General features: G+C 30.8%; 2 protein-coding genes across 2 annotated transcripts in view; both read right to left on the reverse strand.

The window, feature by feature from the left end:
• Window positions 1–61: 61 nt before the first annotated feature.
• On the reverse strand, window positions 62–11,140 carry LOC131841112 (protein I'm not dead yet-like). The gene is made up of 15 exons (XM_059189359.1): window positions 11,050–11,140; window positions 10,334–10,466; window positions 9,718–9,870; window positions 8,761–8,885; window positions 8,281–8,392; window positions 7,932–8,022; window positions 7,493–7,553; window positions 5,503–5,628; window positions 5,165–5,267; window positions 3,848–3,963; window positions 3,481–3,572; window positions 2,771–2,866; window positions 2,251–2,447; window positions 1,707–1,856; window positions 62–1,390 (listed from the first exon to the last, which is right to left on the reverse strand). The coding sequence occupies exons 1-15, from the start codon at window positions 11,055–11,057 to the stop codon at window positions 1,244–1,246; spliced, it is 1,710 nt and encodes a 569-aa protein (XP_059045342.1). The 5' UTR covers window positions 11,058–11,140; the 3' UTR covers window positions 62–1,243.
• Window positions 11,141–11,551: 411 nt separating this feature from the next.
• The window catches only part of LOC131841126 (voltage-dependent calcium channel gamma-2 subunit), a 65,738-nt gene continuing 59,146 nt past the window's right edge, over window positions 11,552–18,143 (reverse strand). Inside the window, exons 4-6 of the mRNA XM_059189374.1 lie at window positions 14,732–14,824; window positions 13,054–13,194; window positions 11,552–12,546 (exon numbers count right to left, since the gene is read on the reverse strand). Of these exons, the coding sequence (XP_059045357.1) occupies window positions 11,759–12,546; window positions 13,054–13,194; window positions 14,732–14,824 (1,022 nt within the window). The 3' untranslated portion in view covers window positions 11,552–11,758. The remainder of the gene's footprint in view (window positions 12,547–13,053; window positions 13,195–14,731; window positions 14,825–18,143) is intronic.

Raw genomic sequence — 18,143 nt, forward strand, 5'->3', positions numbered from 1 at the left:
ACACTCGATTGGTAAAAATAAAAGAATATATAAAATTAATAATATTTATTGTTTTCATGTTTTCACATTTAGTGTCTTCACAACACAGTTCTAAATACATGAATAACTTTACGCAAAAATCATTTACAACAACTAGGTATGTAGAAATAGTGTGTTGATAATAAATAGAAAGTTATAACCTCTTAAATTATACTAAATAAAGATTAAAATCGTGAAAACTTTGCATTAGTTAACAGAATATGAATGTGAAAGTTATTAAAATTCTTTTTTTCTAATATAATAAAGAACATGTATTAAATCTTAGCTGAGTCTTATTTAAATTATGGTTAGATATTTATAAATCTTCACCAATTTATTTATATAAATATTACACAAATCAGGACTTGTTAACATTCAAAAATATGCAAGTTTTATGAACTAACTGGACGGTGAAATATTCAATAAGAAAATGTCATTATTGGGAACTAATGAGAGTGGTATTCTCATATACATGTAAATTACGTGTTGATACGTCATCTGCGCTAGCTATTAGCGTTTTTAATATTCCACAAATAATATTAATATAAACATTTTCTCACAATGAACCAAAAAACAACTAACGTTTATTTTCATTTGATAAATAATAGCATCGACTAATATAGAATCCATTAACGCTGCCACTCAAAATCGTAATCGTTTCAGCGAATGGTCGGACAATATCCGTTGTTGTTTAGTAGTTTTTCATATTGAATAGAAACTTACATTTTTAATCTATGTAACCTATAAATCTTTTATGATTAGCGGATGACTAGCAAATAGCAGATACCATTTCCCGGAAAAGCACCGCCAACTACAGGATCTCTAAATGTATTTTGAAACCATTCAAGAATCTATTGAAACATACACAAAATTTTGTGAATTTAGGTCCAATTGTTTAGGATGAGTTAATTAACAAACATATAGTACAACTATATGTATGTATAGATATTAAGAAATCAATGCATTTCATTAAGCCGTTAAAATCTTTTACTTTCTTTAATTGCTAATAGTTAATAAGTGCGCATTAATAATTTATTTAAATTCTTGATCAGTTAAATCAAATTGAAGTAGTGTCACAAAATAAAACTAACGCAAAATATGAATCCATTTTCAAAGTAAGAGATTATTGCGCCACAATTGAAGAAACGTCAAATACAATTGTTTGTCAAGATTGAACATGAGTAAAAATTATAAATAGAATATTGAACTATAAATAATTCCATGATCAAGGAGTAGGTGTTGTTGCTCCTTCATCTACAAGCACAAATTGGAAGCCATTATCTTCGGGATCCCATATAAATGGACCCCAAAATATTAGGGCTAACCATAGTACGATGAGACATATTATTGAACTTATAAAGGAATACTTCGCCTGAAACAAAAAAGTATAAAATATAAAATTGTCGTCTCAATATAATTGTATTGTGCTCCAGTATCTGTAATATATTGTAACTATTACATTAAAAAAAGGATGCAATCATTTGAATTTTACTGTATTTAAAAATCTAATTAGATGTAGATATAAATTACTTATCAATAGAATTTGCACTCATCCTTTAATATGTTTAATAAAATCGATATTTTTTTACATTTTCTAAGGTTACTTTATAATTTGTATAACTTTAAAAAACCAAAAAAATAAAACATTATGATATTTATAATGTTGGTAAGGATTCAATTCTATTTACCATTTTAATCCTAGGAACCTTTCCAGTGTTATGACAGAAATATCCAGGTGTATATAAAAAGGGGGACATAAACCCGAACGACGAACCAATTCCAACAGCAAGTGCACCTAAATATGCTTTGGATGGCCACGGTATCTGTCCTTCTGGTGCCTACAAGAAAGACAAGTTTACAAGCAGGTGATAATGGACAGGGTACTACTAAAGGCGAGATACGTTAAGCTATACCTATCACCGATCACCAAAGAATTCCTATTCTAATTTTACTTCAGAATAGACTGACATTTGATTTTTATTTAAAAATCCCAATGACTAGAAAACTCTAAGAATAATGGATTCTTAATTTTTTTTCTTTTAATATTAAATTTAATTTAGATGTAAAATACCTACTTTCTGATCTGGACGTCAATAATGTAATATTTAAAATCTAAAGTAAAATGATTTAATTTAGTAGAAATAGTAAATTAGTAGCGAATCCGAGCACCGAAAGGAATCGGAATGCTCCCAATAAAAAAATTTTATCTGGTACGAGAAAATGTTAACATACCATACACAAAACAATTGGCAAGAATATAACTACGACTGCTGTACTGGTCATTACATTGCTCATTATGACAGTAACAAGACACACAAGGAATATGGACACATTCCATTCCTTTTCCGTGAACATTTTACCAAGATGCAAAGCTATTGTTTTATCGAGTCCTGTGGCTCGCGCAGATGCATTTAATGCTATGCCAGCTCCTGAAACATCACGAATGATTACTAACTAATTTTACAGCTAGTATATTTATTTATTTTTATAGGTTATTAACTATAAGATATATTTGTGTACCTAATTTATTAATATTATACCATTTAAAAAAAAATAATGGAACATATAATTAAGACAATTCCCCAATCAATACTGTTCCTTCTTGTTTATCAGGTACGAACAGTTCGTATAGGAAAATTCAATTATTTTTAATATGTTCACTATGACATAGATAACATGATATGCGTAGTACTATTATCCGTAGACCGTCAGCTTATTTCGTATTTCAATTACATAAAAAAGTATAAAATACCTAATAAAAAGAAATATCCATAATTGGTATTTTTATCCACAAAACGCCACCAAAGAATAGATGACTCCGGTTTTAAAGGGGGTAACTGACTTTTTTCTGTAACGAAATATTACATCAATAATTGCACAAATATATAAAAATATTTCGTAACTGTCAGACTAGTATTTACAGTTCTAGCTTATAGATATGCCATCTGTTGTCAGATTTATGAACTTCACAGGGGCATATTGTTAGTAATGTGGACGGCAGGTTTCAGTCACATGCAGTTCCCATGTATTAACTGACCTGATTCATAATGATACTTTTATCATCTACAGGTTATTCAATAAAACCCTCACCAGGTTATCCAATAAAAAACAAATAAATAAATTAATATCGTGCTACCGTCAAGTAAGCACGGCGGAGGCCTAATGTTAAGATATCTGCCCAACAACAGTAGATGGCGCGACTGGTATTTGACATTTAAATGCAGTGATGATGACGGTATATGCATAGTTTAAATGATATAGTAGGAGTTGTTTGGTAATTGGTAAACAACTATTATATGTTGTCATTATCGAATAACAAATATTTCTTCTTCTCTGTTCTGTAATTTCACAATTTATACTCGGAATTTAGCCAAACAAGCTATATGCGATTTATAAATGTACAATATGTCTATTATTATTACGATAAACACTTAACATATAAAAACAATTATCTATACTCACTTTCAGCGGAAATGTACTTCATAAATCCAAATCCTTTTGGTAAGATGTGTAATAAAAGCACAAATAATGCAGCTACAGTAGCATCCTTAACCCTGTACAAAATATTAGCTAATATGTTAGTACATATCACCATCATATCATTTATATTTATATAAAGATATCATCATGACTGTTACACCAGATGGAAACTTTTATGTCAGATTTCAACTGAGGGTGGTAAATCAGGATAGTAAACCAGTAGACAATTACGCTCTCCAAATATTACTAAATAGTTTTCTATAGCATATATTAAATACATCATCTATTTAATTAAAATAATGTGTAATAATTACAAATGTGATATGATAATAATTTTACATTTCATTACCTAGGGATAGTTGGAGTAGTTGGTTCCGCATTAAAGTCAGCCCATCCCATATTGCTAAACTTATTCCATCGGCAGAAAAGTACAATGAGTATAATAATTTTAAACAGAATAGTCAGCTGTAAAAAAGTATATTGATTACGAATTTATCTTGAATCAAATCATGATCAGTGAGTATCATTTTATGGGCAGTATAACAGACTCGGTAATAGTAGTTATTCTTATAGGGAGAGTGGGGTAAGACGGAGTACCCCCCTTATAGAGAAAACCAAATGAACCTCAGTCAAAACAATAATAACAGCGATAAGCTATTACCTCACCCCCTCGGTCACCTGAGTACCACCACAGTGAGACGCCGCGTTTAGATGTTTGAGCGAAAAAACAATTTTGACGAATTTACTTATTATTTTCAATTGTTGTTAACTACATGACAGAAATATAAAGTTGTTGAGTGGTTGCTGTTATTGCTATTTTTTTGGAAGACTAAAAGCATAAAGTAAGGTTCTCACCTTATATTTCGACCGCTTAAAATTATTGTTTCTATTTATTATTATTTTTTTATAAAATGAATACCCGAAGGGGCAAGATGGTATGTGGAATATCCCATATATTTACTATCACTGTAGTGGTTTGTTTCAGTGCAGTAGGTGTCCACATGTCCACATGTCACCAAAGATGATATTTCCTCGTAAAACTATGAAATCAGAACTGATGATAAAGGCTACCCAAGGTGTATGGGGTGTTTGCAGTGACATAGGCTGGATCACAACAGAACTATTCTTGCAGTTCATCCCCTTAGTAGTTTAGTTCATTACTTATAGTCGTATTATACAATTTTTTTTCACTGTCAAACCTTACCCCGTCTTGCCCCGCCCTCCCCTACAAGATTACTAGTGTTTTATAAATTTATAATAACAAGAGAAATTTAGATTATTGGCACGCTGACCCACACTCACACACTGTGAAGTATGTATAGATTTTATTTACCTTTTTAATAAACTCATATAATATTAAACTTTATTACGTAAAGTGCTACTAAGAAAATAAGGATAAAAAAATAATAGTGATACATTCATTCACTATACAGATAGTTTAAAAACAGTAAATTAACATTACACAGTACAAAATAAAGTCGCTGTCACTGTCTGTCCCTATATATGCTTAAATCTTTAAAACTACGTAACAGATTTTGAGGCGGTTTTTTTTAATAGATAGAGTGTATCTAGAGGAAAGTTTATATATATAATACATGTACAACCTGGTGAAGCCGGGGCGAGTAGGTAGTTTACTAATAAATAATACCTATGCTGAAATATTTACCTTCTCGTGTAAGGTAAGTAGGGGTGGTATAGCTTCTTTATTTTTCAAAATAGCTTTTCTTATTTCAGCCATACTGCTAGCACTCATGGGTTTCACAACAAACCTTTAATCAAAAGTTATTTAATCGTAATAGCAAAAAGTTCACTGTCAACCTGATGATAAGTGGTATGGAAGAAAGTCCTTAAATTATAACGTAAGTATAACATAATACAAAAATAATATTAATTATAATATAATTTAAGACTACCTTTTAGTTAGTGTTTTAGTTTTATTTAAAATCTAAGCTTAAATTGGTCCTAAAGAAGATAATACTTTTACTAATTACTTTAAAAACTTACCAGTTGATGAGTAACATGTGGTATGAAAAATTTAACACAAACATTAAGAACGCCATGGGAAATGCAAACAATGTATATTGTAGATAATTGAATATATCTGGATATTCATGACCCTCTGGAGGATGTCTGTATTGAAAAGAGAGTAAGAAGTTATTTTTTAAATTAAATAATAAAAAAAAGGAAAATATTTCTTGAACTTGACACTTAAATGAAAATTGTAATAGATTTTCATTTGTTTTCCATTACATACGAACTTGCTTTATTAATTACTAGCTGTACCCGCGACTTCGTCCGCGTAAAATAGTGACCTTGAGCAAATAATAAAAAATATATATTAATAATCTAACCCAATAAAAAAGTTTCATCGTTCTAGCTTCAAAAATGAAATTTCCATACATAATTCCATACAATTCAATCAACAGCCAAAAACTAAGTTTCAAACTACTATCTTTAAAATGAAGATACTTCCATACATACCATACATACATTACATCTCCCCTTTCAACCCCTTATAACCCTTTTTCTTGTTTTTTTTAATGCTACTTATATTAGTGTCATCATGTACCAATGATAAGATGTCGCTATACTGTAACCATTTATGGCCGAGTCCTGTGGCTACTGATATTTTCTCAACAGCCTAAAAAATGGGTTTCAAGTTTCTAGCTTTAAAAAATGACAATACATGCATACAACATTTTAACTCCCCTTTTGACCCTTACAACCCATTTTCGTTAATTATATTTAATCAATACGCAAAAAAATAAGATTGAAGCTTAAACTTTTAAAAAATTCCTCTTTCAGTCTCTTATAACCCTTTTTAGCATTAAAAAGTAACCTATGTCCTATCTCAAGATCTAGACTTTAAATTTCATTTAAATCAGTTCAGAAGTTTTGGCTTTTAAGACAGACAGACAGAGTCACTTTCACTTTCATAATATTAGTAAGGTATTTATTAAATAAACTGACCCAAAAAAGCGTAAGAAAAAAGCTTCATCGTTCTAGCTTCAAATATGACGAATTTCCATAAAAACTTTTATCTGCTATTTTATTTTACCCCTTGAATGGTGACAATGTGATATTTACAAATTTAAATGTCATATTTATTTATATTTAATAAACAGTTTAAACATTTCTTTAAATTCTTTTGAAAATTGGTGGTCCAGTTGGCCAATAACATAATAAAATTTTGTTAAATCAAAATAATAGATGTGATATTCTAAATTGCAAACTATCCCTCTACTTGCGCGAACCATATCTCTGACTCTACTGGCCAGAATGGAGAAACGCGTATTCCGAACCTGAATAGCTCGGATGGAACGGTAGATGTTGTTTCTTCCAAGGAAATGTTGTTCATATGTATTGACAACATTTTTAATATTATATGTTGTTTTATTCTTCAAAAATATTAATAATATGTTCTTACGCTCTTGTCCAAGAGCAGGGTCATCAGTTATAGGCTATACCAGGATTATATTTATGTACATATTTATAAAATAAAATTGCAGAGCAAACGTTTATTCATTTAAATTCATAAGGAGACAACGGATTGACAATAATCAGTTGCGCGCGCAACTTATACAAATGACATATATGTTTATTTATGACATATGAGCGTTAATAAGTCGCATATCTAGTACAATACTGGTGTAATTCAGAAATTAAAAATTTTTGAAAATAGACTTAATAACACAATCATAAAGTAGACTTTCCAAAATATCAAATTTTTTAGTTAAGCCATTATTATAATAAGTGTGTATTCAACCGCATAAAGATAACCTTGCATTACCATTTTCAACCCCTTACAACCCTTTTTTCGTATTAAAAAGTAGCCTATGTCCTTCCTCGGCGTCTAGACTATATGGGTACCAAATTTCATTTAAATCAGTTCAGTAGTTTTGGCGTGAAAGCGAGACAGACAGACAGACAGACAGACAGACAGAGTTACTTTCGCATTTATAATATTAGTAAGGATTAGTAATTTTATACTTACTCTGACCAAATACCCTTAAAAGCCAGTGCAGAATAGGTCGAATGTATAATGGCAATACTACCTAGAAATTATATAATTAAATTATAATAATATACAGATTACCAATTATTTTAGGTAAAAATAGTTATAATGAAAACTTCGAATAAATGAATCTAAATGAAATGAAAATAATTTATAACAACAATTTATTTAAAATAGGTTAAAATTTTAAAAATAATTCAAATGAATACTGTTCTTTCAGTGTACTCTATAATTTCTTATAATAATAGTATGTAAAATTTTTATGGTAATATAATAGTAATTACAAAGTTTTTAGTTGTCCGTTTAGTTTTTTTCTTTGGATGTATCATCTTTTATAATATATAAAGAAATGAAATTAATTGGTTGACTCGTTGCTCTAAATGAACATGTGAATACATTCAAATCTTGTTATACATACCAATTCCCGAAGCAGTTTGGATAGCATTATTGACAATATATCGCATCTCATCATAATCTGGTTCAGTGCTTCTGTATCTAGATGTTGCCGACTGTAATTATTTTGAATGTTCGTTTACTTTTTTTTATTTATTGAAAGTATAGGAGAAGAACGGAATTTGTACTAGGAAAACATGTCACATTATAATTATGACTGTAACAATCATGTTACATACCAATATATTAACATCCTACTGGCCACGTATTACTTTTCATATTTGTAGTTTTTACATAAATAAACCTTTACGTTTACTATTTTTTATTATTATTTTATTTTGGTGCATTTTGTTATGCTTTATTGCACTGCCTACCTGTAAATCTGTTAAAGCTGATGTCATATACTGCGTTATAGTAGATGTAACTAACAGTCGATTACTAAACATTGATAGAAAGAAGGCTGCTGAACTGCATTTAAATACAAGTCTGAAACAAAATAAAAAACTGCACAAAATGTTTAAGGTGTTTTAGGGACAGAATATCGTAGGAATTTACTATGAGATCTAAAGACAGAATGTATAGGTTTTAATAGAAATATTCAATCCTCTTTGCTCAGTTAGTTTAGATAATAACATACAAAATAATATGCTTTTTCTTTGTAAATGTTTATAAACATGTCAACACAATCATAATTTGTATTTTTTATTGTCTTTATTCATATCTACCTATTAATTTATCGGTATACCTATATATTTAAAATAATCATCATCATATATGATTGCACAATTTTATTATGACTAACTATACATAGGTACTATGCGTGAAACTTCATTAGTTTCTTCAAACTTTATTACCTTTTCCCAGAAAACTGACAAGAGTCTCCGGATCCCAAGAACCATAATGCTACTCGGCGATCAAATCCAGAGTTATTGAGTAACAAAAGTAACATTCCGCTTAAAAAAAATAATGCCATCGATTCCTAGAATTAATAAAAATAAACAGAAGATAATGAAAATATACGACATAACTAGATATATTTCCACATATATTTTTTTTCCAATTATACAACTAAAAAATATATATCATTAAGGATTTTTCTGTCTCCTACGCACGGTATATTACTTTTTATCACTGTCCCTATTTTCCAATTGAACTAATACATAGAATATTAAAAAGGTGTAAGGTATATACACTATATACTTATTAAATAAAGTTTTTTTTTATTGTAATTTTAGTACTACGGCACTAATGGCTCGGAAGTACATCGTGATTCTTTAATTATTAATTCTACTATTATCTGTACTCTCTTGAAAATTTTCCACATGTTGGTAACTGATATAAAACGTTCAGTAAGATAAATTATTATTTCATGCTACAGCGTCTTATCTACACTGTACGGCATGAAGACTAAGCACTAATTAATTCTATACTTCGTTGCAAATATATTAAGCGGTGGCGTGGAAACCTCGAAAATTATGCTGTAAATAATGCCGATGACTCGGGACTGCAGTGCTCCAGACGTAAACTTTGTACTAAATCATCTGATAGATAGATATTTACTTTATTTTATCATCGTGGGTACCGTTTAATCTATTTCGGTATCCTGCAGCCGGTAAGTAGCTTGCTTTGTAAGATGCTGTAAGATACGGGATTATAAATCATTGATAATCAGAAAGGCAACGAATGAGAGGTTCCACGGGCATCACATGATGATCGATAGCCCATTAGTTCCAGTTGTATTTAAAAAAACGTATAGCACTCGACTGTGAAACTTATAAAATGATAAGGGTGATAAATAATGAAAATCTTACGTTAAAATAACAGCTACAAGTATCAGTGGTAGAATATACTCCGGCCATTGGTAGTATGAAGATGGGAATTATTGCAGTCACTTGGACCGCCACTGGTTGCAATAAAAAGAACCAAAACATCCATATCCATATACATTGCACTGTTATATCATGCTGAAATAATGATATAGTAGTACAGTAGTTCATGTAAAATGTTTCCATTTAACGAATAATAAATACTAAGTAACTAAAATTGATTTAATTCTATTTATATGTCTAATATTTTTATCTTTTGATATTGCTATAATTTGATAATTTTTATTCACACATAAATTATAACTTTTCTTTGAAAGAACAAATAGCTTTTACGTTTATCTTCATTGCAACTACAATCTGAATGTGCCGGTTATATGAAAAACAATTAATCAAAAGAATTTTGCTATTATATTAACGACTAGATAATAGTCATGTAGAAAAAAACTAACCGATAATGCTGAATCTTTTATACAAATATACAAGTACAAATTATACCTACATTATACAAACAATTTACAATATTTTTGCGTCAGTAGCATACATTAGGATCAATCTAGATCTATACATGGAACAATAAAAGTATTTAAAAAAGATCAGTTACCCTTGACTTCTCTCCTTGCCAACTCAATGCACACAATGGTACTAGGAAACCGAGTAAACCTCTGAAGTTATTGAATACTATATTCTTGATGCGGTGAAAACCTTTCACCGGAGTACGAGGATCTTTCCATTGACTGATGATAGAAATGGCGGTGATTTTTTATAACTCAATAATAATTGTGCTTTATAAATATATAAAATATAAATTATATTGAAAAAAAATGCATAGTTTTGTAATAGTATTGTGTGAAATAGAGTTTATAATAATAATTTATGAGAAAAATAGAGTAAGTGTGTGTATATGATGATTACGATGCTATGGCAAAATGGGATTCAATACTTACAATATTGACCAAAGTCTGCAATCAGACAAAAAAATAATGAAAAATAAACGTTACAATTATTAATTAAATATTATAACGACATAATAAAAGTTAAATACTACAATTTCGAGTTCTTTTACAATTGTAAATTATACCATTGTTATATCCTATTAGTAATATGATTTTTATAATACTATCTTTCTTCGTAGTGCGTAGGTATAGGTTTACTTATATCGTAGGTTAAAAGCCTGTACCGGAAAAAAATGCTATTCTGATCATCTTTATTGTGTTATACTCCGGCATCACACGGAGAATATATAAATCATTAACATTTAAATATATTCATAATGACTAAAGTGCTGTATAAATATAATATATAAACAATAATACTTACGCCCCCATATCGAATAATTGTTATTTTCTCAATATCTTTTCATTTATTTACTTAAAATGAAATTATCATAATCAAGGGGCTAGCGAAAAATTTGTCAAAGTCACAATACAAAATTTAAAAATTGGATTCTCAGTAAATATATATTTTTTTATTATTTTCTGCCAGTATTGTTACGTACCAAAGAGGTAGGTACATTGTTGTGCGCCTATTTAGCCTACAGTACCTTTCTTTATCTATAGCAGTGAACAACCACTGTATCTACTTATCTTCGCACTACTTTTTTTTTATTATATTATATCGTCAAAGGTTCTTTTTTTGAGATTTCATCGTCATCATTGAGATTGTATTATATGAAAATTATGAAACTTTATCTATATATAATAGTGTATGCTATGGATAATAAAAAAATTCAAATTATATGTACCTATATTTCTATAATAGTATTTCTTTTTAATTATATAGGAGAGCAGTAAATTAATAGAAGTAGACAAATGGCAGTGTTTATTCAAGGAAATGTAACAATTAAAAATTCCATAATACAAGTAACGTATGCACGTTCATAAATTCGAAAGACACTTCTTAATCGTTACCCGTACCTACCTACATACAACCGTTATACGCCTAGGTATAAATAGTACGTGAAACAGTATCGTCACTTATCACTTCTCGATATGCTTTAAACTGGGGGCGAGGTACCCGATGTTTTAAATCAGACGGGAGTGGTCCTGCGGTACGGGTCAGTACCAACAGCGCGGTCATGTCGAGGAGGCTGGTCTTCGTTAGCAATTGCGCTTCGCGCTCCTGCTCCAAATGTCACCAGCTCCTCCTCCCTAGAAGGCGGTGGTTCTACAGCCGTTGAATCCAAGAATCTACCACTGGCAACTGACGCTTGTGATTGAAATATTGACGCGCTTCTCAGTCCACTTAAAGTGTTCGCACTCTGAGGAACTTCTTTAAACTCCTCGAAGTAATTATCGCAAGCTGTTGGTCTTGGTGCTGCTGGGAAACCATATAGCGTAGATGACGATAAATCTTTTAAAGATGCAGAGCTTAAATTTATTCTTCTATTTTTATGTATAGAACAATGCGGCATATCGTCCCCGTCGTATACAAAACGTCTTCGTTCATGTGGTGTAGCTGCAGATGAACCTGTAGGTGGATACGTGTCTCTCTTCATCATCCGTCTTTCTAATAATGTCGAATCTCGTTCTCTAAAGTCTGAGAAAGCATATTCTCTATCCCAGACTCGGCTATCAGCTTTGGCTTTCTCTGATAATTCTGTTATCCAGTCTTTTTGATACCATTGTAGGAAGAGATATATGGCAGATGTACCTGCTAACTCAACGGCCACAAATCCGCTGATATATAGACCAAAGGAATATCCATAACTATAAGACATTCGTGGGGCATCGAAGTAGGTCATATAGCGCAGTTTATGGCCTACTTGTGACTTAAATACCGATATGTACATCACAATTCCAGTCAGCATAATGAGACCTGAAATGGACAAAATAATTCATCAACAATCACTGTCATAATTTAATTTAATATTTAATAATTACTACCTCAAAGATCAAACGTACCAAAATAATGGGGGTCTCTTATGATATATTTTCAGTTTGGGTATTATAGTTCGCTTGGTCTTGGACCCCACACAATGACGTAGACATAAATCTAATGGATAACTAAAGATATCTCCTACTATCAGGTGTTTTAACGAAACTGAATATAAAAAGACATCTACATTAGCTATTTCAGCCTTCAATCAGCTTGCTTTGTATGCTGTGTTTCGATTGAAGGAAGATATGGCAAAGAAATACTGCAATATACGTCATGTAACACTGCTGTCATACGTCTGTAACACTCTAGTCCTTCAGAATGGCAATACAACCACATGATGACATGAAATTCATGATTTTGTTCATGTACAATAACGGTTCTCACTCCATCCACCGTCAGGTGAGCCGTCAACTTATTTTCTATTACAGTTATTTAATATCTTACCGGAAATAATAAACAGTACACCAGCAATGAAAGTACATAGTCGTCTTCCTTTGACACAGTGTCCGAGCACGCAACAAAGTGCACCAACAGCTTGTGTAAAGACAGCCAACAGTAACGGCGCCGCTGATCTGGTTACCACGTCTGAAATTGATACCAAATATTTATATTAATATTCGAGCATTAATAATTCGTTTGGAGAAACAAATCTTCTATTCTGTGGTTATTTATAACAAAATTATATACCTATGACAATTATAATCACAACAAATCTAGTAGTTAGTAGTTTTTGATATTACGGCGAACATTCAAATACGGCAGGAACCTGTTTCATAATATGTATAAATGATTGAAAGTCTGTTTATTTATTGCATCAGCCCGCATTTTCCTGTTTTTATAGATTGTAATTGAAATGGAAAATGTTATCAAAAATAATGTAAAGAAATTAATGTTTTAAACATAGAAATGATGAAATTATTAATATTAGGTAATCAACCATTTAGTGAAATGGTTTACCTAATGTTCATAATAAATATTAATCGGCTATGATGAGAATTACGTTACGAATCATATTTCAATAAGTGTATAATATATATACGAGTACTATTATACCAACATTAATTAACTGATAATACTAAAACTTGGCTAGAATTTTATTCAGGCTCATCCAAGCCTGAATAAAATATTATACTTAGTTTTAGATAGCTGTTATTCATGTAACGCTATAAAATATAGGAAGTAATCCGTTTACCAATATCTATCAAGTTGAAATTTCCAATTTATTACCACGTATTGCGTTTAAAATTTCTAATTTGCCTTCACACTGAATTCCAAATTTCCAATTTGCTTTAACACTGGGTTCTAAATTTCCAATTTACACATAGAGACTCGGATTTCTAATCTGACCACTGATATTAAAACCAGTGATGTAGATAGATGCCTCATCTGGTGCATGCAAATAAATAGAAGTGGCAAAATTAGTGACATAAAATGACAAGTTCAGTAGTCAAGCAGTTTAGCAAGCAGAAATTCGGAAATTAGCACACATTCCATTATTAGACCCCGTTACTTCCGAGTATCGCGGAGTCTATTCTTGCACGGTACAAGCATTTGAATTCATTAGTAAGAGTGATGTGTTAAAAAAAAGTGTGTATTGATTATCCAATTTGGGCCTAGACGGCGCTATGTGTATTATGTAGGGTTTATTGTAGGGTATATTCTTTTAAACATTTTATCGCTGCTTAACCATCTGAGGAAGAGGAAGTCAACTAGTAATCAGGTAATCAGTATTGTGACTTTAGTAAGATTTTAGCAGAATGGATTTTTAAGTGTATCCAAACATCTTTGAATATTAATAACCTCATAAAGTGAAGTTCTCGTGTCACAATGTTAGGTACCTTACTTCTCTGAAACGGCTTAACCGATTTTTATGAAATTTTATACGCATATTCAGTAAGGCTGAGAATCGACTACTATCAATTTTTCATACCCCTAGGGTCGTCCACTCCCAAAATTCTTTGGACAAAATTTTATTTTCTTATAAATTGGCATTAAAAATACATAAATACCTAAATTTCTAGCTATCTATCCCCTCTATGTCTTAATAAGGATTTTAAGTTATATGGCGAAACAATATTTTCCTGGTCAGCTAGTTATTAATAAAATTTGTCATTATACATACATGGTATTGCATTTGTGGAGTCGCTCAAATCAGGGCTATACTGTGAGAGGGGGAAGTAGGGTATATCCAAACATTGATACACCAAACTGCCAACTGGAAAGAATAATAAAAAATATGATTAATTATAATGTAAATACAGTCGAAATAAATTGCATATTGACCTAATGAAAATCTACTTAATTGATGTGTAATTTTAATATTGTGTTTTTGTTAAAGTGTGTGATATGACAGTGAAAATACGGATTAATTCCGAATTGGCAACACATAAGGGATACCCCAGGTGTCATGTGATGACATCATCTGTAGTTAATCTGTATTGACTACAATTGCCACTTAAGTACTATCACTGGTAAACTGATATATTTTTTTTATAAAAACAAAATCTAGTTAAAAAAAATAGATCTGGTATGTTCTAATTAAATTACGAAGTAGGTATTTTACTGTCAATTATGAAATCATTGACAATATTCAGTATTTTCATGTGATAGCAATATATATACTAGTATCCTGCCCGTCTCAATTATTGATATAGATGGCATTCATGGCTATCTATATTTCAAATTTCAAAAACAATTCAATTCAAATATCACAGAAGACCGAAAAGCTGGCAGCTATTTCGGACAAAGAATTAGTCTAGCCATTCAAAGGGGGAACGCCGCCAGTATCTTCGAAACCTTGCCTAACGAGACTCCTTTTAATAATATATTTTAGTTATTGTATTATATTTTTTTATAGTTTTTGTTTTAGGTTCTCTCGTTATATAATTAAGTTATGAATATATAATATGACATTATAAATTTCTACAATATCTAGTTTCTAAACTGAATATAAAAAAATATATATGTAACCTGATCTCAAAAGGTCATAAATCCACATGTAATAATTGTATTTGATACGATTTATAAACAGAAAACAGCATTAATTGATTAAGCCCGCTACTTCGTATCCTAATAACTGTTATTTTTTATAAAGTAATTACATTAAAAAAAAGTTAAGTAAATTAGTGAAAATCGTAACCGTAAAGTATCAGATAAACAAGAATTCTAAAAATCATTATATTTGGTTCAACTCCATGATATATCATGCCAGCAGTAGTTTCTCTCATGTACAGACATCATCATTTTAATATAATTACTTATAAATAAAATATATTTATTTAGGTTGTATTTGATTTACTTTGTTATACATGTCATCTATGTTCATATAGTATAATAGGAATATTAATTATATCAAAAAGTAATTAGTAATTGAGTAGGATAAATAAATTGGCTCATTTCCAGTTCTACTCCATCAAAAAGCATAATTATCACAATTTCGTACCTGATATTAATCAAATATGTGAGCTCTTAATTACAGCACAGTAGGTAATGGATGGAGCGCTTCACAATTAGTACGAACAGGTACATACCTACATCTTGTTTGAAATCAAATCTCATCTTCATTAAAATAATAAACAAAACCATTATGAAGGTTTTAAACAATAATGTAAGACATTATTTAACAAACTATTTTGTTGTTGTGTATGTGTATAAAGTATTAGTATATCATTATATTAGTATAGTTTTCATGTTCGGGATTTTCATTTAATGTTAGACATAGACACCTATATAAATACCTATGCATTGTAAATAAACTGGCTTTAAAAAAAAAGTAATTCAATTGAGTTTCTTGCCAGTTTAAAAAATTATAATGTAAAAACTTGACGTTCATAAGCGGCTAAAATGTCCTACATAAATAAATGATTTTTGAATTTGAATAGATATATCATCATCATTTGATCACCCACCCATATGTATAGATGAATAGCACCATATACATAATATTGTCATACGATGCCCATGGTTCTTCCCTACCCCATAATTTCATTGTCCTATCTCATCCTGTAACTGAAACATGTTTGGATATAATAGAATTGAGAACGGATATAGTCGATGGAGAAATACAAAGTGTGCTGGTTGGCGGCTTAAACAGATTATCTATTTTTAAACTTTTGTAGTATCCTTTGAAACAGCAGTCTTATTGATAAACTCAAACAATTACAATAAAATTATTGCGATATGATTGTATAAAGTCGATGGAAAACATTGTATTAACAAAGTATGTATATAAATATCCAGTTTGCGCAAAAGCATTCCCGCAAAACAATACTATTTAATGACGGAAATGGACGAGTCGTAAACTGACGGACAGCGGACACATCAGCGGACTTTGCAAATGGAATGGAAGTAGAACGAGCGTGGACCGCCTCTGAGTACAATGCATTTCCCTAGGAGAGACGGATGCGAGAACGCATTGTAAGCGCCCCCCTCCCACACGGAAGTTTCGCCCGCTATTGTGTTACGCCATTTTATGATACCGATCCGATAAAATTCTCGGCGCAAGAATTCGGCGTTGAATTACGTGTGAAACTGGAGAGGCTATATTCCTTTTATAGTTCCGGGGACATAAAGCTAAAGAAGTTTCTCAATCAAAACAGTATAAAGTAAGCTTACAAAAATAAACATTAAACAATAAAACATGTACTCATGTTTGTTTATATTTTTTTTTTTAAATAAGTTTCCAGAATTATTAGTTTTGCCTATGCATTGCCAGTCAAAATGAAAATACATATATGTCATACCAATACGTCTACATAAATAGTTCTAGACTAGATGACTTGAGAAGTAGATTTCGACTTAGTGTATTAACGACATTACTACATTACATTCGTGAGGTGTGTGCACAATATATAAACTATAAAAGTGATTTAGTTACAGACAGACATTTGTATATAAATTGATATTCATTCCAATTTCTTAGAATAGAATAGAATAGAATAGAAAATCATTTATTCAAATAAACTTAATTTAAGCACTTTTGAATAGTCATAACAATTTGTTTTTTATCTACCACTCGTTCGGAAAGCTGTCTCATCACAAGAAGAACGAGCAAGAAACTTGTGTGTTGCTCTTTTAAATAATCCTTGTAAGTTTACATTTACAAGTCGAAACGTGTGAATACAAACTACCAACAAGCACTAATTTTTTGGGTCAAATATAACCTTGCAATAAGATTAAATCAGTCGTAGTGATAAGAGCAGACCAGTCCCTACAAGCAGCACTCGTTCACGAGTATGACGGATGAGCCAGCCATCACTGCGCTCGACCATATTTTAGGGAGCCCATTGACCCGGCCCACCACGCCGCCACATGTCTGGACATTTTAGTGAGCATGACTACTCATTCCACACGACCACGTCACAGCTACAAAAGTTACTATATGGTAGTTACAGTATTCGCACTTTACATAAGGATGCATGCGGCAATCAATACAAAAGCCGCTACGCTATCATATATCAAGAAAGCAGTATGAAAATTAAAATTATAACGTTGTCCGCAAATAAACTTATTCTTGCTATATATTGCTATCATCT

Source organism: Achroia grisella, unplaced genomic scaffold (genome assembly GCF_030625045.1).
Source record: "Achroia grisella isolate CSIRO2021 unplaced genomic scaffold, CSIRO_AGI_Agris_v1 utg1573, whole genome shotgun sequence".
In the NCBI taxonomy this organism is placed as follows: domain Eukaryota; kingdom Metazoa; phylum Arthropoda; class Insecta; order Lepidoptera; family Pyralidae; genus Achroia; species Achroia grisella.